This window comes from Schistocerca gregaria, chromosome 2 (assembly GCF_023897955.1).
Source record: "Schistocerca gregaria isolate iqSchGreg1 chromosome 2, iqSchGreg1.2, whole genome shotgun sequence".
In the NCBI taxonomy this organism is placed as follows: Eukaryota; Metazoa; Arthropoda; class Insecta; order Orthoptera; family Acrididae; genus Schistocerca; species Schistocerca gregaria.
The window spans coordinates 339,425,156-339,448,574 of NC_064921.1; the positions used below are offsets into that span (position 1 = coordinate 339,425,156).

The 23,419-nt window shown below is 38.8% G+C and overlaps 2 protein-coding genes across 2 annotated transcripts in view; one reads left to right on the forward strand and one right to left on the reverse strand.

The window, feature by feature from the left end:
- LOC126337003 (reticulocalbin-2) overlaps positions 1-7,138 on the forward strand; it is a 50,283-nt gene extending 43,145 nt beyond the window's left edge. The window contains exon 6 of the mRNA XM_050001249.1: positions 6,879-7,138. Coding sequence (XP_049857206.1) covers positions 6,879-7,050 — 172 coding nt within the window. The 3' untranslated portion in view covers positions 7,051-7,138. The remainder of the gene's footprint in view (positions 1-6,878) is intronic.
- Positions 7,139-15,419: 8,281 nt separating this feature from the next.
- On the reverse strand, positions 15,420-23,118 carry LOC126337004 (DNA-directed RNA polymerase II subunit RPB3). Its single transcript, XM_050001250.1, has 5 exons — positions 23,024-23,118; positions 19,461-19,632; positions 17,813-17,993; positions 16,807-17,013; positions 15,420-16,726 (listed from the first exon to the last, which is right to left on the reverse strand). The coding sequence occupies exons 1-5, from the start codon at positions 23,107-23,109 to the stop codon at positions 16,545-16,547; spliced, it is 828 nt and encodes a 275-aa protein (XP_049857207.1). The 5' UTR covers positions 23,110-23,118; the 3' UTR covers positions 15,420-16,544.
- Between the last annotated feature and the right edge of the window lie 301 nt (positions 23,119-23,419).

Here is a 23,419-nt window from a genome sequence, read left to right on the forward strand (position 1 = left end):
CTTCTTTTAATTGTTACATTAATATCGTTCATTCCTAGTGACGATATTTATCCTGAGCATTTCTCCTTCTTGATGTCTTTGTTTATTCCACATGAATTTATGAGGTATGTGTTAAGAACTCAGCAGCAAATATTTACCTTTCAAACTTGCTGGAAAGCATTGATATCAGTCATGTCAACTTAATTCATGTTAAAGTATACATGTAAAGTTTCAAAGAGACAGTTGGGTGGCCAGTACATACTTTTTGGATGGGGGAAGGAGGAGGTTGTAATGAGGGACCAATCAGACCTCAAGGTTCCACAACACATCTCTCACTCCTGACTGCAGAAGGAACTAACAGATCAAAAAGTTAGGATAGTGATATTTTTTTCCAAATGTTATTGGAAGTACTTGAAATTTTACCCCCAGAAGATTGATTTAATTCTAGCTAGCTGTTCTGTCTCCTAGTTACTTCTAAGTGTTCTGTAGTGAATTGTATTTTGATACATTAATGTATAAATGATGCCATTTCTTAAAACTTCTCAAGGTTAGTGATAACAATCATGGATATGGTGCTCACAATAACACGATTGTGGTAATTGTTATAACCTAAGGATCTCGCTGCTTGTTTCCCATTAACCTTCATGTGTACATGCTTTAAGCTTCTTGAAGAAACTAAAAATCAAGGGAATTTTATTATGTGGCCTGCATCACTATCCAGACACACTGAATAAAGCAAATATGGAATGCAAATCATAGACTCATTGCCACCCTTCATTACATTTTTTTTTCATGTGCACTTACCTTCAAGCTGAAAGCAGTATATGTGGGTACCACATGTCCAAGTCACAAATGAAGAGCCTGATCATGTAAAAATACACTAGACTCTCGCTAATCCGGCCGTCAGTAGTCCAGCTTGTCTGTAATCCGGTGCACATCCAGAAACACGTGCACAGTGAATTATCCTATTCAACAATGGTTAGTTAAACAATGCTTTATATACTGTATTTGAAATTGTAGCTTCCTTTACAGTTCGGAATCATGTCTTCTAAAAGGAAACGCGTTACGCTAGACCTCAAGCAGAAACTCGAAATTTTAGATAAGTAAAATTGAGGTTCTTCACAGAAAGTCGCTGCTGCTGAGTTCATTATTGGATGAGCATCTATTTATGACATCAAACAGAAAGATGTTATTTGACAGTACTCTTGACAAATGGATAGAGTTGGGGAAATGGAAGATTATGTGAAAGAGAAAAGATGCTTCCTTCAAACACAAGAATAAGAAGGAAGCTTGTGGTTACAAGCAACAGAAACAGCGCTTAACATTAATGGTGTGTTGTAACGCAAATGGGAGTCATAAACTACCGCTTATGGTGACTGGATAATCCAAACATCCACAAAATCTAAACATCCTCATTGTTTTCAGCACTCTGACATCAGTACTCTACCAGTGCTGTATTCCGCTCAGAAGAAAGCGTGGATGGACAGACAGATATTCTCTAAGTGGTTTATTGTTTGTACCAGCAGTGAGAAAAGAGCTAAAGAAGAAAAAGATTCCACTGAAAGCTGTCCTTATAATTGACACTGCTCCCAGCTATCCTTCAGATGTTTCTCTTAAAGTCCGATGGTCACGAGTCCCCTGCACACAGCAATCGGCTACACGGGTAGCAGGGGTTGTGTGGCGTGGACTGGGCCGTTTTTTAGGTTAGATGGCCTCGGGCAAGTACAGAAAGGGCAACAGCCTCAAAGGGTGCAGGGCTAAGTCAGGACATGCGGGGACCAAGCAGCATTGGTATTGTAATTGTAAACTGTCGAAGCTGCATTGGTAATGTACCGGAACTTTAAGTGCTGATAGACAGCACCGAAGCTGAAATTGTTATAGGTACAGAAAGCTGGCTGAAGCCAGAGATAAATTCAGCCAAAATTTTTACAAAGGCACAGGCGATGTTTAGAAAGGATACAGGTAGATTGCATGCAACCGGTGGTGGCATGTTTGTCGCTGTTAGTAGTAGTTTATCGTGTAAGGAAGCAGAAGTGGATAGTTCCTGTGAATTATTATGGGTTGAGGTTACACTCAACAACTGAGCTAGGTTAATAATTGGCTCCTTTTACCGACCTCCCGACTCAGGAGCATTAGTGACAGAACAAGTGAGAGAAAATTTGGAATACATTTCACATAAATTTTCTCAGCATATTATAGTCTTAGGTGGAGATTTCAATTCAACAGATATAGACTGGGACACTCAGATGTTTAGGACGGGTGGTAGGGACAGAGCATCGAGCGACATTATACTGAGTGCACTATCCGAAAATTACCTCGAGCAATTAAACAGAGAACCGACTCATGGAGATAACATCTTGGACCTACTGATAACAAACAGACCCGAACTTTTCGATTCTGTAAGTGCAGAACAGGGAATCAGTGATCATAAGGCCGTTTCAGCATCCCTGAATATGGAAGTTAATAGGAATATAAAAAAGTTTATCTGTTTAGCAAGAGTAATAGAAGGCAGATTTCAGACTACCTAACAGATCAAAACAGAAAATTTCTGTTCAGACACTGACAGTGTTGAGTGTTTATGGAGAAAGTTTAAGGCAATTGTAAAATGTGTTTTAGATAGCTACGTGCCGAGTAAGACTGTGAGGGATGGGAAAAACCCACCGTGGTTCAACAACAAAGTTAGGAAACTACTGCGAAAGCAAAGAGAGCTTCACTCCAAGTTTAAACGCAGTCAAACCTCTCAGACAAACAGAAACTAAACCTCTCAGACAAACAGAAGCTAAACCTGTCAAAGTTAGCGTAAGGAGGGCTATGTGTGAAGCGTTCAGTGAATTTGAAAGTAAAATTCTATGTACCGACTTGACAGAAAATCCTAGGAAGTTCTGGTCTTACGTTAAATCAGCAAGTGGCTCAAAACAGCATATCCAGACACTCCGGGTTGATGATGGCATTGAAACAGAGGATGACACGCGTAAAGCTGAAATTCTAAACACCTTTTTCCAAAGCTGTTTCACAGAGGAAGACCGCACTGCAGTTCCTTCTCTAAATCCACGCACAAACAGAAATATGGCTGACATCGAAATAAGTGTCCAAGGAATAGAAAAGCAACTGAAATCGCTCAACAGAGGAAAGTCCACTGGATCTGACGGGATACCACAGAGTACGCGAAAGAACTTGCCCCCCTTCTAACAGCCGTGTACCTCAAGTCTCTAGAGGAACGTAAGGTTCCAAACTATTGGAAAAGGGCACAGGTAGTCGCAGTCTTCAAGAAGGGTTGTCGAGCAGATGCGCAAAACTGTAGACCTATATCTCTGACGTCGATTTGTCGTAGAATATTAGAACATGTTTTTTGCTCGCATATCATGTCGTTTTTGGAAACCCAGAATCTACTCTGTAGGAATCAACATGGATTCCGGAAACAGCGATCATGTGAGACCCAACTCGCTTTATTTGTTCATGAGACCCAGAAAATATTAGATACAGGCTCCCAGGTAGATGCTATTTTCCTTGACTTCCGGAAGGCGTTCGATACAGTTCCGCACTGTCGCCTGATAAACAAAGTAAGAACCTACGGAATATCAGACTAGCTGTGTGGCTGGATTGAAGAGTTTGTAGCAAACAGAACACAGCATGTTGTTATCAATGGAGAGAGGTCTACAGACATTAAGGTAACCTCTGGCGTGCCACAGGGGAGTGTTATGGGACCATTGCTTTTCACAATATATATAAATGTGTCAGAAGTTCCATGTGGCTTTTCACAGATGATGCTGTATTATACAGAGAAGTTGCAGCATTAAAAAATTGTAACGAAATGCATAATGGATCAATAGAAGTATGCTTCTATCTGTGGGGACCATGTCCGCCCTTACGTGCTGTTTATTCCTCCTCGGCACGTTGATATCTAGCAGCAGGACTATGCAAAGCGTGACACGGTTCGCAGTGTACGTGCGTGGTTCGAAGAGCGTTATAAAATTGTAGCGAAATGCAGGAAGATCTGCAGCGGATAGGCACTTGGTGCAGGGAGTGGCAACTGACCCTTAACATAGACAAATGTAATGCATTGCGAATAAATAGAAAGAAGGACCCTTTATTGTATGATTACATGATAGCGGAACAGACACTGGTAGCAGTTACTTCTGTAAAATATCTGGAGGTATGCGTGCGGAGCGATTTGAAGTGGAATGATCATATAAAATTAATTGTTGGTAAGGCGGGTACCAGGTTGAGATTCATTGGGAGAGTCCTTAGAAAATGTAGTCCAGCAACAAAGGAGGTGGCTTACAAAACACTCATTCGACCTATACTTGAATATTGCTCATCAGTGTGGGATCCGTACCATATCGGGTTGACGGAGGAGATAGAGAAGATCCAAAGAAGAGCGGCGCGTTTAGTCACAGGGTTATTTGGTAACCGTGATAGCGTCACGGAGATGTTTAGCAAACTCAAGTGGCAGACTCTGCAAGAGAGGCGCTCTGCATCGCGGTGTAGCTTGCTCGCCAGGTTTCGAGAGGGTGCGTTTCTGGATGAGGTATCGAATATATTGCTTCCCCCTACTTATACCTCCTGAGATCACGAATGTAAAATTAGAGACATTAGAGCGCGCACGGAGGCTTTCAGACAGTCGTTCTTCCCGCGAACCATATGCGACTGGAACAGAAAAGGGAGGTAATGACAGTGGCACGTTAAGTGCCCTCTGCCACACACCATTGGGTGGCTTGCGGAGTATAAATGTAGATGTAGATGCAGATGTGGACGGTATACAAGCACTCTTTCTCCCACCCAATGTGGAAGCCCTAATTCAGCCCATGGACCAGGGAATTTAGGAATCAGTTAAATGTCAGTATCGACATTCACTTCTCGTCTTGTTGAACAAAAGTGGAAACGACTCTATTGAGAGTATGCTGAAGGTGTGGAAAGCAATTAACATATGTGATATTGTTTTCCAAGCAGCCAAAGCATGGGATAAAGTGGAGAATGCTACCATAATGAAGAGCTGGAGAAAATAGTGGCCACCCGTTGATGCCGAGTTGGATCCAGTAGTGAGCGACGGCACTGTTCCAGTCGATATGGAATTATCAAATACTTTGTACACAGACATGTTCCACAACCTTCCAGGAGGAGAAAAAATTGATGATGATGAAGTTACTAAGTGGCTGAATGAGGATACTGTGATACGGACAAAACTTTAACAGATGTAGAAATAAGTGTGCAAGAAATTAATGATGAAAGTTATGAAGAAGAGGACGCAGGAGAAGAGAGCATGAATATTTCTCACACTGCTGGTGTCGAAGCTGCTGAGGTCTTCCTGGAGTACATTCTGCAACAACCAGATACATGCAGTACCAATGTAATGCTTGTAAAGCGGTTGCGTGATAAAGCGTGCCACCGCCGCGTATCATCGTTGCGACAGTTAAAAATTGGGGACCTGTTTCACAGGAAGTGATACGAGTGTATAATTATGTACAGTATACACTTGAGGACTAAGTTTTCTTTGAGAATTAATATATTTGTGGATTTTATAAAGTATATCCTTTGTTTCAAAATTGTATCCTTCAGTTTAATGAAGTACAGTACGCTATATCCCCAATGTTTTCAAGATAAATAAAAACAAAATAAATGAATAAAATAAATTTCAGACACTCAATAATCCGGCACTTCTGCTAATCTGGCACCCATATGTGCCAGGAACGACCAAATTAGCGAGAGTCTAGTGTAATGGAACATTAGTGATGTCTTCAAGAAAAGTAGGACAATAATTCTTCATTCTTCACAATAAAGGATGACAGCCAAAAACAGTTGCAGGATAAAAATGTATTAAAATTCTTTACCAAGTTTTTGGTACATACAAATATACCTTCATCAGAAGTTAAAAAATCTAAAATTACATCATGCAATGGAGATTAATAAAACAGTTGTGCCAAAGGCGTCGTCAATAATTGAGACATCATCTCCATCTGTACAACATGACTTTGGGCACAGGGTCAAAGCGAACAGTTTAGCACCATTACTTCGCCTATGAACTATCGAGACAAGGAGTGTGAAAGCACATCCTTTATTGTGAAGAATTTCAACAGTTGCTGTTGCAGCCATGTTTAAAATCTTTTAATTCTTAATTCATTGGTATACTGTGGCTTCAATTATTAAGATAAATTATTTTTAAAAAATAATACATGTTTGGTTGGAAATTAAAATTCCTATAGTGGAAGTAAAGAATGCGTCCACTATAAATTATAAGCATATCTAATGGCACTTGGAGCACACACCTTAGTGGTAAGCCATTCTGTGCGAGATGCTTGGATAGTGCATCTGGCAGTTAAAAAGTGGGGTGTCCAGGTTTGGATATGAACAATTATGAGAAGGATAGATTGCTACTCACTGTAAAGGCAACATGTTGAGTTGCAGACATGCACTCCTTTCACAGCGGGCTCCACTTTTTCAAATTCCACCAGTCCCTGTCCTTCACAAACCTGGTACTGCAAAAACATATCTCTGTGGCACATCTGTTGCCTCCACAAGATTATGCTACTGTGCAGTCCCTACTACAAATTGTCTGACTCCTCCACCTGTAAACTCTGCTGGAGGGATCCTATTACAGAAGTCCAATATAACCTCCAACGCCTGCTTAGAGCTGTAGGCCCTTCCCAGAACCTCTCCCCTGAATCCATTTCCCTGTTCACCCCCATGACTCGCTGCACACCCACCTACATGCTCCCGAAAATCCACAAACTTAACAATCATGGACCCTCCCTTGTAGCTAGTTGTTCCCACTGAAAGGATTTTCTACTTTCAAACACTGGTTTGGATTGTTTGTTATATTTGTAAGCAGTATAAGAAAAAGTTTCCTTAGATTTAAATTCAACACTATTAAAAAAAAACTTGATATGCTTCTTGTGTTTTAGGGAGATAGCAGAAGATGAAGTTTCCCATCTTTTTGCTGAGTCTGATGACAATGAGGATGGTATTTTATCATTTGATGAAATAATTAACCACCATGAAACATTCGTTGGTAGTGAAGTTACTGATTACGGTGATCACCTGCATAACATTCATGTCTTTCAAGATGAACTGTGATCTTCCTGTTTTGTGCCACAATAATATTTATTCTTAGTATTTATTGTTTTTTTTTTAATGTGTGTAAATAAATGAGTGACAGAGTGGATTTTTTTATTGTCATTTGTAAATTGCCCCAAAAATTATGAACAGAAGATGCAACAAATATTGTTACACTAATTTTCTGGGTAACGTTCTTTGTACCGAGCAAACACCTTATTCCTTTGTTAGTATGTTACTATTGAAAGTGATGTTTATTACTATCTAAAGTGTTATTTCTGGCATAAATCAGTTATGCCTGAAAGAATTTGGGGAACTGAATAGAAACGCGTGTCAACAGTAATATCAGTCTAATATTTTTGATAAATTTACTATTTGCTTTGAGAAAATGAAGTGTGTTTTTAGCAAGCAAACAGCATAAGTATAAAAAATTTGGAATTTGTTTTACTTGTCATTTTTATTTCTTAATGAATTGTTGTTACTAGTGCATTTTCAGAATTTTCTCACTGCTCGTTCATCCAACAGACATGAATAAACATGCTACTCATTATATTATGAATATATTGTAACAAACATTAAAATGAAACAAAAACACTGTACCATTTTTTGAAGCTTATATTATTGTAGTGTGTTAAAAATAAGAAAGGAAGTAACCCATGCATGTGCGTCACTCGTGCCTCATCAACAACAGAAATGTAAGAAGACTTTTAAGGCAGTTGTGGGAGGGAGGGAGGGAGGGAGAGAGAGAGAGAGAGAGAGAGAGAGAGAGAGAGAGAGAGAGAGAGAGAGAACATGGACAGAAGTGCAGTCAGAATGTCCTGTTCTTTTAGTGTTTTCCTGATGGAGCTTTTGGATGCAGATCAGTATTAATGATTTTTTAAAATATTTTTGTCAAGTGTTTGTTTACTAAAATATTTCACTAAAATAGACGATTTTTCCAATAACTGCAAATTTGTGGCAAGAACAATAAAAAGTATTGTAACATGCACACTAGAGTAGAAGTTTCATTCCAAACTAAAAACCTACCTGAGCAGCTGGAATAGAAATGTGACTGGTTAATTCTATTCTCAAATGTAGTAGAATGACTGCTTCACAATAATGGATGTAATTAAGAATTGAAACTTACCTGCAATAGTTTTGTTATAAAAGGAAACATATGTAATTACTAAGTGGACTTTACTAAAAAGGAAGAAAACAAAGTTGTGACAATCATTAATTATAGCATGTAAGCTTTAATCATTAATTATAGTATGTAAGCTTTCACAGCTGGCGTTGTGACAAATTACCAACTCAAAGGACGAGAGAAATCAAAAGGGAATGTAAATATTAACTGGTAGGTACTCCCAGGAACACACATCATCTTGCAAAAGCCTGATTAGCAAAGTCCAAGACCCATCTTGCACAGCAGAAACGACGACTCCCCTACTCCCACTGCAAGATACAAGGTTTCTGCAATTAAATTTACAGTTTAAAATGCTGTAGAAAGAGAACTGTTGCCCAGAATGAAATCGGATTGGAACAGCATATTATTGACCTGGGGAAACACCATGGAACAATAGAAAATATGACTAATAGACGGTGGTGTAAGTGTCAGGGTACACACACCAACCGTGCGGCTCATAGTTGTTTCTCAGTTTGTGCCCGAGGTGCTCAACATGACTGTCTCCATGAAGAATCAAATGCTACTGGTCAAGTTTCACAAGAATGGTAAAATGCACCCTTAGCCCTGCAGAAGTCCTGGACACTCATAGTTACGAAAAAATGCATTGCTCCAATGTCTGATAAGGTCTGGCAAAAATGGTTACAAAACTTGAAAAAGACAGGTTCCATTGAATTGCAATGTGACAAAGAGAAAGGAAAGCAGTTGATCTCACTCCTGTCAAGGATGTGGCCACAGCAGAATTGAAGGAGTGTAGAATGGTGGTTTGCAGACATGCTGTGCATGGGAAATTGCCCAAATGTAGGTCATGCCTGCAAGCATGGTGCATAAAATCCTATGAAACATCCTGCATTACTATCCACACAAAACCACCCATGTACAGGAGTTGCTTCCAGCTGACATGCCAGCAAGACAAACATTTTCACTCTGTAATTCCTTGCCCACACTGAAGCGGTCAATGAATAGCTGCAGAAAATTCCATGGAGAGATGAAGCCTGTTTCTATCTCTAAGGATAGCCAGGGGATTGTATACTGTTGTATACATCTCAATCGCCAATAAATTTAAATTTCATTGCAGTACCCATACCACATATAAATATTGATACAGAGTAATCTTTTGACAATTACTCATAGGTCTAATACGGACACACACACAGGTTTGTCAATAAAAAAATTTGTAGTTTGGTCAGTTCTCGTAGCCGCCCGGGACTGGTGTAGTTTCCCATTTTCAGTTCAGTTGGTCCTTTACTATAGGGCACAGACAATTTCTCCTGAATACCTTTCTTTCCTGACAGATTTAGTTCCCTTAAAGACGGAGCCTCTGTGCTTAAATGAAAAGAGCTGTATCGAAGATGAGTAGAGCATCATTTGGGAGACCTCCAGCACTAACAGTTATATGATAAATAAATAATAATCCAAATTCTCCTCATTTAAGCTCATGTATTTGCCTACTGAAACATTCTTTAATGCAGAAAATGATCTTCCTTACATTTCAAGAAGTGGAAATTTGGGAGAGTTTAGGGTTGAATAATTCCAGATCCTTTGCATTTCTGCCACATAAAATTTTGTAGCTTCTCTGTCGAGTAGAGAGCTCTTTATTTCAAAAGTCCAGTTAGTAATAATCACAATGTGCCAAAAAATAAGCGCTAATGCATTCCTGCTAAGTTTCTCAGCTCAAATCCAGACTGAAAGGAGGAGAGTATAAAATGACGTTGGAGGGTGAAGGGAGATTGGAACTTGACTGCTTCATAGTGGTTTGCCAAAATACAGCACTCCTAAGTAACAAAAGAGTATATCTGCTTGGTGAAAGCACCGAGATCATTTTCAAATAGAATGGTTTTTTGTGCTTTATGGAAATTTTCAGGAAAAGTGAAAAACTTGTGTGTTGTGCACATTGAACAGTACAGATGGTGTAATGTGCAACTCAAATCACAGCTCCCATATTGTGATTCATCTGTCACTTTTAGTTGAGCCTGTTTATATTTAGATGCTTACAGGGCCATCCACTGATAAAATTTCCCCTTGCGTCAATAATATGTTGTTCCAATTTGACGTCATTCTAAGCAGTGGTCCTCTTTCCACAGAGTTTTGAAATTGAAACTTTAATTATGGACACCCTGTGTATCTTGAACATACGAGTAATAATAGCTCAGACAGTACATCTGTGACTGGAACAGAAACCATAATATAATGTAAAACAGAAACTGCCTTTGCCACACTGTATTGGTTCCTAAAGTACAGATGGAAATGAAGATAATTTCCACTAAATTCAATTAATTCTTTTTAATGATAGTGGGAAAATGGGGACTAAAATAATCAGAGTATGTGTGTGATGTCGCAAGTGAAAGAGTTAAAACTCCCAGCTAATACCTTTTGGCTCCCACACACATATAACAAAGCCAAGATCTTGAACCCTTTTTATTGTTGTGCATGCTACCAACGTGCCTCAGCTCATTTAGAGTCCATTTCGTATGTTACGACTGTGCACTGGCCTGCTGATGCTCGTCTTTTAGAGTTTTTGGCCTGCCAACAGCTCACTCTGCCTGAACTCGATGAAGGGCATGGACACTTACTACAGCTGCCAAAATTGTGAGTGCAGTGTTAGATATGATCAAATGCTAAAGTAGTTCAGTATTATTTAAGTAATTAAATCTCTTGTGTGGAGAAAATACTGGTGAAAACAATTAAGTACCCCATCGAAATACATTATAACATACACACAACTGTTTTTCTTCCTCTAGCTTTAGTATACGCTTCACACGTGGATGTCTTACTTGATGTACGATGTACATCTGCTGTATCCAATGACTGGTCCTCAAGAAACAAAGGAATAACATAATGCATTAGGTAGTATGGGTGAGAGTACACATTGTGGTCTAGCAATAGGGATGGGAAATAGTTATGATGGATGTTTCACTGTCAGGTCAGCCGGGCACACAGTGTCAGGTGAGACTGAGGCTCTGCTGTGGCTGCTGCCTCAAGGCAGTCAACGTGTTACAGAACATGTTAGCACTGTCAAGTCTTAGTCACTTTGACAAATGTGAAAACAGACTATCACAAGTTGAGCTTTAGTCTTCTGTTTATAATGCATATTGACATGCCAGCAAACCAAATACACACACACAAAAAAAAAAAAAATTGCAGCCTGACAGTAACATCTGTATGGAGTTCCACATGTGTGTCTGTAACCTAGGGGTTATCATTGACACAGAAACCCATTGCTTAGTTCCCAGTGATTACATCAAGTGCCCCCCCCCCCCCCCCCTGCCAGTGTTGAAGTCTGAAACGAGGTACACTTAGCTTCATTTGGTCAAATGAGGATCTGAAAATTGTAGTACAGGTCGCTGGCTGTTGACTGGCAATTATAAGCCAGTCCAACATTTCCAAAATACCCTAGAAGAATGAACTGCAGTATCATGTTCTCGCAATTAGAGAATAATACAGACTAACTGAGATTTAAATTTTCATTAAGAAGTGCATCTGCAGATTAAGCTACTGTTCAACTCTATACAAATAAAAAGCGAAAAATAAATAAGAGGAACAACTTTACACATCATACTTTTCACTTCTAAATCTCATCTAACTTAGAATCTGTTCTAGGTTCTCCCTTTTTCCATACAGGCAGTTTGCTCATATAAAAATAAAGAAGTTCTAAGCAGTACAGCATGAAGAGCACGAACAGAAAATTTATCACTCTTTTGAGACCAGGTTTCACACTTGTAGTTTTCATATGCACTCGAGTGCTGCTCTCAAGATATAAAGAGATTCTTGAAACTTTAACTATGTCGTCTTTGAATTGCTTCACCACACTCAAGGCTTGAGCATGCTGAACAGGACAGGACAGAACAGAAGTCAGTCAGTCATCCATGTTCATAGGACTATGAAGTAGTAGTATTACTAGTTCTGTTATATTCAGAAAATGTGTTCGTGTTCATGCCTAAAGAAGAATAAGTGAGTCTTGATTGAAAGGTTTTTTAAATTCTGACTTTTCTTTTTAAACCAGTGAATTTGGAAGCTAGCTTTGTTCAGTAGTCTCAAGATATTCACACCATTATTTGTAACCATGTGTACTGTTAAAAGCAAACCTTAACAAACATGGAATAGATTTTTCCTTTGCTCATTTTGACCACTAATGTGCCTTCTCAGCTATGTACTTTAATATTTCACTCTCAGGTACTGAGGACAGGTGGGTTCCACTTCAGCCACACCAGGACATAGTGAGATTTTCCCAAAAATCATCTAGGTACAGGTCAATTAAAGTGTTTGCTTCATTCTGAAAGGGTTGTTCCATTTAAAGGCTGACAACTCAGGAATGTAGACAAACACTAAGGTATTAATAGCAGTGTTCATGAGAGAATCTGGCTAGCAGTCACCATCAGCAGATGCCTCAACAAAACACACCTGAGAACACCACAGTGGTTTCGATGTCACACGACAGTCACCAATGGGGGAATATTGACTCACAAGGTCTGAAATTTTGTGACTGAAGATGGGAGAGAGGGTGTGTGAGGGGGGGGGGGGGGGGGGGGGGGGAATGAACAAAACTGCCAGGTGGCGATGGCCACAAGATCAGCCAGTAACCGGCTGAGCAGTGAGAAGTCTCAAAAGATGTCTGAGAACTGATTTGCATGCTGGTTCGTACAAAGGGTTCTTTTCCCTCAGGAGGCATGTCAGTCTATTATGTGTCAATATATTCAGACAGTCGGATCTCTTCATTAATTCCAATGTCTGTTGTAACTTTGTGACAACTTACTTTCCATTCCGTGGGACATACTTATTTTCCATTCCATGCTGGATGGATTTTCTTATGCTCCAATGCTCGATTCTTTAAGCATCTGACTGTGTTTTCCTTGTCTGACCTTCAGCTTCCAAATATTATGCTGATGGGACCCCTGCAGACAGTTGACACCATCTGCACAGAAAATAACACCACATTGGCCACTGGGGCCACTATGTGGAGGGATTAGGCTGCATTTCATCCAGCAAAAGAAAGGAAGGAGTTGAGCCGGTCCAGATCATCACCTCAGAGATGCAGGATGCGGGAGCTTGCCCTTTTCTCGCATGATATCCTGCTACTAATGAAGGGAAACAGGCAGATTCCATATTCCTAGATCTCCACAAAATGTCTGACAGTGCATCATTTCAGCCCGTTAACACATTAACGGCAGCATAGTCGCCAGTGGCCAGCAGACTCTCATATCTGATACTGTGTGTCCAGTGGTGGCCACAGCTGAGCCTCACAGCTAATGCTCACAGCTAATGTCATGTGCCTGGCCTAGTGGTGGAACATCCATCACTAAGTATGCACCAGGCACCATGTTATCGAAAGTAGGTCCCCATATATGTGAGAGACTTTGTATAAAACACTAGAACGATTTTCTCGAGTCCTGCTGGAGTGTTTGAGGACTACCCCAGGTCGGATTAAAGAAAGACATTGAAGTACTACAAGGGCATGACATGGTGCCACTACTATATTTGTTACTGGCAAGTTCATGGTGGGAACACAATCTTTTTGTGAAACACCATTGAGAAAATTTAGAAAACTGACATTTGTGGCTGACTGTAGAACGACTCTTCTGTCACCAACATACATTTCATGTAAGGACCACAAAAGCAAGCTGAGAGAAATTAGGCTCATATGAAGGTGTATAGCCATTTGATTTTCCTTCACTCCATGTGTGAGTGGGACAGGAAAGGGAATGACTATTAGTGGTACAAGGTACCCTCTGCCATGCACTGTTGGTGGCTTGTGGACTACGTATATAGATGTAGATGAAGCCTAAGAATATATAAATGTAAATGTTGACTACCAGCTGTCAGCCCGCAGTCATGCCACAAGAGAGCTATACGTTGGGCGTAATTGCATCAGCCAAACAACTGTTATGTAACACCAAATATGTGGAATGGTGAGATGAGGGGATTAATTCCCCCACCCCTGTACCTGCCAAACTACTGAGCTGTGTCTATGCTCAGTCAAATCAGTCCTGGGATTATATTTGTATTGTTGACTGACTAATGCTTGTACATGAATAACAATAAATGTGAATAATAATTGTATTGTTGATTGAATAATGATGGTGATAATACATTTATTTATTATTTTTTAATTTACTTTGTTTTTTGCACTTAGCATGAGGCCATTTGCATATCAGTCCCTCAATCTTAACTCACTACATTTTTGTGCCTGTATTGTGCAACATCAGTACCGTCCTGATGTCACATAATACAAGATTCCTATGTGCTTTGTGGTTGCATCTGTATTGGATTTTATGCTTATATATTTTACTTTAAGTAGTGATTATATTTTCACAGATACTATGTGGGGTCACAAGGAGAATGTCATCATGACAATGACATGTTTTGTTTAAGTTTGTTTCGAGTATTACGATATGATCAGCTTTCTTCCCCGATGATTAAACTATTCATTTAGTTTCACTACTGACAGTACATAAAACACAGGAATGTAATTAGACTAACTGAAAGAAATCAATTGCTGTTTACCCATGATATTGTACTAGATTCAGAAATTACTTTATAATTAAAATAACATATTTTCTTGTAATTGACATCTTCTCTGCTGAAAAGTTGATTATAATAGTAAATAATTATGAACATTAATTACACATATTAGAAACCACTCTTACATATTGCTGTGGCCAGACAAAATCTGAATCTTGTACATCTCTCAAAATATGCTTAATGTATAATGCATTTAAGGAAAATGTTTAGATGACAAAAGTGAAGGCCTACAACTGAAATGTATAGTTTTCACATTCACTACTTTTTTTGTGCCACTACAGATTGATAATTTACAAAATATGATTTGTGGTAACAATGTTTGTGGTTATGAAAGATCTTTTCACAGGTTCTCTAAATGATTTCAAAATTTAATCACTATGTCTCATGTTGGCATACAGTCAAAAATTTAAATGTGAAAGTGGTACATAGATTATCAGTAAAAAAACTGAACATGCTTTTTAGTGTGTTTATTTCATTTGTTGATGCAATCTATCCATAGGACCTACAAGTGAGTCAGTCCACCCTGCCACTCCACCCCCTTCCCCTCGCTTTCTTAGCTTCTACGAAACAGAAGTTTCTTTCCATAGACAACTAAAATTATGGGAAAAGGAGATCAAGTACTGTGAAATTAGTACACCACTGAATGGAAAGCATGTTTAAGAAAGAGATTTATAACCTTTAATCCTATAATGTAAATAAAAACATTGCAACGGTCAGTGTAAAAAGATCATTCCCTGTTATTTATTAATGTCTTATTACAAATTCCATTACTTGTTTTGGAATACTGTGAATACTAACTTAATGACAAGATAAGTTGAAAGCACTTAATACATACCAAAATTTTAAAACATCCAATCTTTCAAAAAAATAGCTTTTATTTACAAAAAACTTGATTTTATAAAACAAACTGACAATGAAAGTATAGGCTGTGATTACCAATCTTGTTAAGTAGAGAAGCATTCATCTTGGGAATCAATAAGAGTAAGTAATTTCTGAGGGAAACGAAAAGTTTACATGAGTAGTTAAATTTAGCAAGGAGATGCTTACTGTTCCCATCCACTATAAGTTGTGTAAGCTCTTATAGATATTTTGCACTGACTTGATAACTAGGTTAATTATATCCACCTTATGAATTCTTATTGCATTGTCCCAAAAGTGGCTTTTTTTTTTTTTTTTTTTTTTTGCTACCTCTACTCATCATCATTTGTTCTGAAACTATAATCATTCTACTTTTTGAGCTGCAAACTTTTTTAAGGACAGGACAGAATAAGTTTTTCATGGGGATGTCTCTAAATTGCTGGTTTCAACATGAGACCTAAGTTTCATAGCTGTAATAACATGAACAGATCATTTACAAAACTCAGTTGTTTTTTTACTGTTCTGTTACAGATAAAACACTTGTAGCAGCAGTATTACAGAGTATCCTTGAATTTGGCTATACATGCTAATTATTTAGTATGTTTGTTAATTTATAGCTCTCCAAAGGCAAGCAAGTCAAAGTCATTTCTGAGTAGAGATATTTCCAAGAAAAGTCTAAAATTTTGCCCATAGATCCACAGTAGTGTATAAGAATACTCCAGCAATTTTATTGTGCAAGTCAAACTCTTGAAAGACATTTTTAGTATCACATTTAAGTTTCCTTGTGGAAATGAAAATAACAAGCCATATGACTGCTGAAGACCTGTTGATCACACTATTGGCAACTGCCCCGTTGCAGCACAGAAAGGTGAAGAGAACTAATAGTACTTGTAATGAAATGTCACAAATTTCTCCACAAAAATAACATCAATTCTGTACAATCTAACAACAGAATTCTTCAATAATATGCTGCACAGATTCAATGGATTGTAAGATCATCAATGTGAAGTTCTTGGCTCAGCTGGGTTTGCAAATTGGACAACTTGTTCTTTAACACAGCCACACCCATTGTCACAATATTTTCAGGCCGCAAAGCTCCTGCACTTTCCACACAGAAGAAGAATTTATTAGGTTTCGCTTCCCATGTATATGGTGCCTCATCTGCAAAAATTGAATTAATTGTTAAAAGTGAAAATGTATACACAGCCCTTAACAAAGAAACCAATAATGGTATCGCTTACGTTGATCTTCTGGCAGTTCCGTGTAGTCACTTTTTGGCCATTCATCTGGCTTAGGGAATAGTGTATGTCTCATGGAATTGTCTGGATCATACTCAAATGACACACCAGCTGTAGGATTCCATTTTGCATGCTCTTTTCCAAAGCCTTTCTTTGCATAAGCTCTTAATTTCAACTCTTGGCCCTTTCGCAGTTTTACTATTAAAATCTCTGGAAACATGAAAAACAGTAAGTACACAATTCACCAGCAGAAACAGACAGTAGACAGCAATCATTTTAATGCAATTTTGTCATATGATGACATGGTTGGAGACCATGGCTGTTGTTTGAAACCAAATGTTGATAGTGTTGAGACAGCAAATAGCAGCAAATTTATTTTAAGTTCCTTTATTCAAACAGTACTATTACCAGTTTTCAATCATTACAATTCATCGTATTGTGATGCATGTTAGAAATGTATTCTGTGACAAATCTGATACAAATTTGTATGTGAAACAATAAGTATGTAGTGGAAATGTATTCTTTGACAAATCTAAAGTGCTCAATGATACAAATTTATGTTTGCAACAATAAGAATGTGGTGAAAACTACGAACATGATTTGATGGACACAAACTATGAAAACAAATACTCCAGACCAACATTCACAACAACTAATTAATAAAACAAAATGCACCACTTGTTCTAATGAAAGCATCAAAGTCGTCTGACGATGACTTGTAACAATTCGAAACCGGTAACGGTGCCTTTTGAATAACAGAACTTAAATTAAATTTGTGGCTGGTTGCTGTCTTGCAGACTGCCCCATCTTGTTTCACTGTCAATGTACTCATGCAGACTGTTAAAGGACTTAAGCCCATATCTGCAATTCTGCTATATGTGAATAACAGAGATGTCTCTTTCTCAAGAAACTAGTTCACATGTTTTAACATAACTGTGATGGGACACACATATGGTTCACATTCCTATGAAAACTCATAAAAACAAACAATACCATTCACCAAACATACCATCTGTTTCTCCATATTCATTTGCATCATCTTCTCTGTGTCGAGATGTGACAGGCACAACACGAGGGTCACTTGATTTTAAATCTGCTGTTGTTACATGTCTTGTTTGGTCATCTGTGCATTTCACATCTAATGTAAACTCTACACTGCATTCTGGGCAGAAATCCATGCACGAACAGTCCTGAAAAAATATTCTTATATGGCAACACAGGAAGGAAAAAAAAAAAAAAAACCAGAAGAGCAAACTGAGGAAAAATATAATGTTAGATTTTGTTGCTATTATGACAATTAAAAAAATATTATTTACTTTACCAAGGATTACACCCTATCTGGTTTGTTACCTCCTCAAAAATCTTGGTCCATCCATCTCTTCCACATTTCTCCTCCTTTGTTTTACACTGTAGATTAGCAACGTCTCTGGATTTTTACGGCTATGCCAACCCCATGGAGAAACACAATGAGCTTTCCATGCGTAACATTTGTATCCCAGTCGGAGGATATTTCCTAAACTGAAAACCCTCAATGATGTGGATAATTAGACTGAACAGATTATGTACTTCAACTTTAATTGGTATTGACCATGATGAAATAACTACTGAAGCTGTAGATATAATTATTCACTACTGCTAGGTGGCTGTCTGGGGTAGCTTCAAAATACGAACAAAAGTTAATATGACCAGTTCTTTACCAATGTGAATAAAACATTGACTGAACAAATCAAGTTGTTTTCATGGTTCATTCAGTAAGTATATTTATCTGTAAAATATTTTGTAACTGGCTGGATGAGCCATTTGTCAGGTCAGAAGAAAGAATGAGCATATGACACTCTTCCCAACATCCTCCCTATACTGTGCCCACAGATGCTTTCCATAGCCATTACAACCGTCACATCACCCTTGCCAAACTCCTGCTGTATTGCCTCATTTACACATACACTACTAGTTACTTCAGCCACAACACTGAACATAGAACATGAAAGACAAGAATACAAGCAAAACTACAGCTGACATGTTTACTGTACAGTTTTCTGTACAGCATGCATGCAGTTGATCACAACCAAAATTGCAAGAAGTGAAATGGACAAGGATTCTATCAGGTCCAGGAGGCATATTTAATTTTAGCAATTTCAGCCCCCCACCCCCCACAAACCACTGACACTAATACCTATACCATTCATTTTTACAGTGATGTGAGAATAAAAAACAGGGACAGTGCTCCTGTACTTTCCTTAGTAAAAAAGCAATTAAATATACCTGTTTTTTCTTTGCAACCCGCAATTTCAGTTCCTGTGTCATCCATTTTCGTGCCACTGATGAGCCAGAAGTTACTCTACAGTTCTGTGCCCAAAACTATATGTTTCAAGTTCTTCCTCAGAACATGACGCTACTGTCTCTTTATGTAACTGAGTGAACAGATTAATCTTCCTACACGCTTTAGTTGCCCTTCACTCCTTGCCAGAACTGCTTCACGGTCACTGATACGATTTTCAATGAGGAACTCCTCAAAGAGGTCAGCTTTATTTGTTGACATTTCATGTAACAGCTATCCATAATGGTTGGGCTTCTGAACTATCTGTTCTAAGTGTTTTCTAGAGAGAGAGTTTAGTATTCTGCATTGAATAAGGATATAACATAAATGTTGAAGTTACCCTTGTATAATGGATGCGGTCAACCACTTCATCAGATGTCAATGGTATTAATCCAATGCGATGTGCCAAAAACTCATCACTAAGGACTGTTGAATTGGCTTCGAGTTGCACCCAATCAATGGCCATAGTTGGTGTTTCTGCTATGAAAACTCTTCTCATGCTATTAGCAACGCTGCAAAAACAAGTCAATATGCTAATATATGATACATTGGATAATGTTATAACAATACAGAATTCAACCTAGCACGCACGCACGCACACACACACACACACACACACACACACACACACACACACACACACACAAGCAAAGCACACTTCATGCATGCACAACTGCCAACTCCAGCGTCTCGGGATGAAATGCTGGCATTCCAGCCCACCAAGATGCTGGAGTTGGCAGTTGTGTGTCATGAAGAGAGAGAGAGAGAGAGAGAGAGAGAGAGAGAGAGTGTGTGTGTGTGTGTGTGTGTGTGTGTGTGTGTGTGTGTGTGTGCGCGTGCGCGCGCTTGCTCGCACTCTCTCTTTATGACAAAGGCTGTGAGTGTAATCTATACATGTGGTTCTCCCCCCCCCCCCCCCCATGTTGCCTGTCTCCAACTAGATGCGTCTTACAAACTTCAATATAACAAACTGTCTACATGCTTCTATGGCAATCCTCCAGATTCATCCAGGGAGCATCACAGATAGCTGAAGTAATTAAGACGACTGCTTGCGATAAGTGGGAAATCAATCTAGTCTTGGTCTGGCACAAATTTTCAGTCATCACCATTGAGTAGTAAATCTATACCATATACAGCTGATGTCAAGGAATCCACTTTCTGTGAATTAATTTTGAAGTATTTCATACTGCTGTGGATGTTCAAAAGTAAGACATTACGCATGCAGCTAAAAGATAAATGCATTTATTGTCCCACTGGTGACAAAAAAAAACAAAACGTTTACTGTGTATCTCAGCAATTCTGTTGATTTTGGATTAGGAGTGACAAAACGTAATAAAACCATCTAGTGGCCCTTAAAGCAGTGTTAAATATGTAAATGACCACATACAGGACGCTTCAGTATTCATTTTACACTTCAGAGGTTTTAGATCAAGTTTTACATACGAATCCATGTCCCGAAATGGCTCATTCCATGTTTCAAGGAAAATACTATGTACACATTTCACTCCTATTTACTGTGATATTACAATGACTGTTCAATAAGAAGTTCAGTGCATAGGCCTACAGTGTGTCTGTGCACTAACTTCACACAAACTCTGTCCAACATGAGTGGTGCATGGTTAATCACTTCTGCCACTGCCACGACTTGTGCAACCAGATCTTCCTCCAACTGGACAGGTGTCTCATAAACAAGACTCTTCATGTGTCCACGCAAGAAAAGTCGAAGGGGGTTAAATCTGGGGATCTTAGTGGCCATGTGGCCCACATTGATCGATACACCTGTCCCCATAAACTACATTCAGATTGTTTTGGAGACAAATTGTAAAATGTACTGCTGCACCGCCATTCATATCAAATGTCCAATGGCACCATTTCTAAAAACTCCACCAGCACTTTTTTCTGTAATCTCATGCACCTGGCACCCATTAGATAATGTCAAGTACCAGGCACCCATTAGGTGAGGAAGAAGGATGTACGGCCCAATCACATGACCATCACAGATACCTGACCACACAATGTGGCCAAATATGAGCAGAAATCTTCATGTACACAAGCCTTTAGGGTTTTCTTGATCCCAAATGTGGCTACATTGAGCATTCAATAACATCTTTCCTGCTGAAGTGTACTTCGTTGGTGAACAAAATTCGCCTTGGAAACTGAGGAAAATCCACACAACGATATAAAAACCAATTATAGAAATTGACACGTGGCACAAAATCCACAGTAAGCATGGCATGTACCTCCTGAGGGTGATATGGGTGGATTTCTTGTTCATGCAGAACATGCCCAACAGACGAGTGAGACACATTCAGTCAAGTGCAATGGCTCATGTGCTCATTGATGGGATCTTTTCAACTAATTTCCTCTTCAAATAGGACAGCGCACCACCTTCTTGGAGTACCATAGTTTGCTCAGTAGCTTTTGAATTTCCCACAGCTCTTGTTTTTCTCAGGCAAACATGGGATGAGATGGAGTCACATGATTTGGAAATTACTTGCGGTACAAACTTTGAGTTTTCTTCCATTATGGCCAGCTTCATTGTAAATTAACAACATATTGGTGTCCTCAGGTATCCAGTTACTGCAGTACCAATCACCATGATGTCAACTGAAGCAAAGCATCACCAAGAAGCATAAAAGCAAGGCAGATGGAAACAGAGAACATCGTAACATTCATGATTGTGGGTAGCCTACCGTAACATGCAGACTGCGTAACCGACATCTAAAGCACTATTGAGTAGCAACTGTTTTCCTTGTAACATGTAAATGTACCATACATGGGTATGGGTTCCTATGTAAAACTTGATCTACTGAGCCCCTCCACATCCTCTAGAAGCATGTAACATGAATTAGCAAACACTCTGAACAAATGTTTAAAAGTAATTATGTCACACTCTTGACAGTTTTTTGGATTATTCATAAAATCTAAATCATTTAACATTTTTAAGTTGTGTTGGTTAGTATAACTAAACTCCACCGAGGTCCAATCGTACTTCTTTCTCGCATGCCACACGCTTGCTGTGTTGCCTATTTTGTTATTACAAATAGTGCCTTGTGAAGTGTGGCTGGATGCATGTCAGCAACACTGACCCCCGTCACTGCAGTCTGTCAATCACAGATTAATCTGACTTTAGTGCCTTAATGGTTTACACTAACATGACTTACTATTTAGGAAATGGGAAGAACAATGTCAGCAGAGCACGAGAAAACTCTGAGAAAAGTTGCAGAATGACGCCAGCAAATACAACATCCATAAAAGAAACGAAAGAGCACAGGGTGGAAAGACACAGGAAAATATGAAGATAAAGGCAGTTTTTAATTGAACATCACATGAAATACGTTGAAAGACACAGAAAGCATAGGTTTAAACTAAAATCTGCACCGACTGAATATTAGTTTGAGACCTATGCTTCCTGGATAGGATCATATAAATATTATTACTCTCCAGGCAAAGTTATTTCTCAAGTAAAGATGGTGCTCCCTTCCCTACTTTGGGCTACAGTCCTCCTAAATTCCCCCATTTGGGATGGTCAGAACGTACACTTGGTGATTTGAAGGTTTTTTGTTTTGGCTGTATAATACAATAAAAACTTAGCCTGCTGGAAACGGGAAAATCATTAAAAGTTTTGATCTAAGATCCACACAGATTAATCAAATATATATTGACTTCTGACCTAATTACCGGTTTCTTCCACTGGCAATCACACTGATCGATTAACCTTATAGTGTAACCAGCAAGCGGAAGGATTCATTGCAATAACATTTGGCATTCATCAATAAATGAAAACAGTAGTCACAAACACTGAGATTTCCACTTGATATGCAGTAAGCACGAAAGAGTTGTGTGCACAGTATAATTTGCCAACAGATTAGATAAATGTCACCTGCATAATATTACACGCACCTCAAGTCTGTGTCCTCAATCTGAAATCTCACATTTTCTTCAGTCAGATCCTTGATATGTACAGTCGGCTGATTAGCATACGGCATTTTTTTATAACAGAAATACTTTGTTGTATAACTCGGCACTACAATACAATAACAACAACAACTACACTGTCAAGGATATCTTTGGCACTTTGGGGTTTCCACTTTCAGGCACATTCAACTTGTTTAAATCGATCACGGTGAAGCCAACATATCCTTCGAAGATCTTTGAGTAGCACGTCCTTATTCACATGTTGAGATATTTCTCACGTACAAATTAAAACACACTGTTAGTAATCACTGTATAACTGTATTCACAGTGGTTCTATTATGTGTGATGTGAATCAGAAAATAAATCACATAGCTTTCCTTT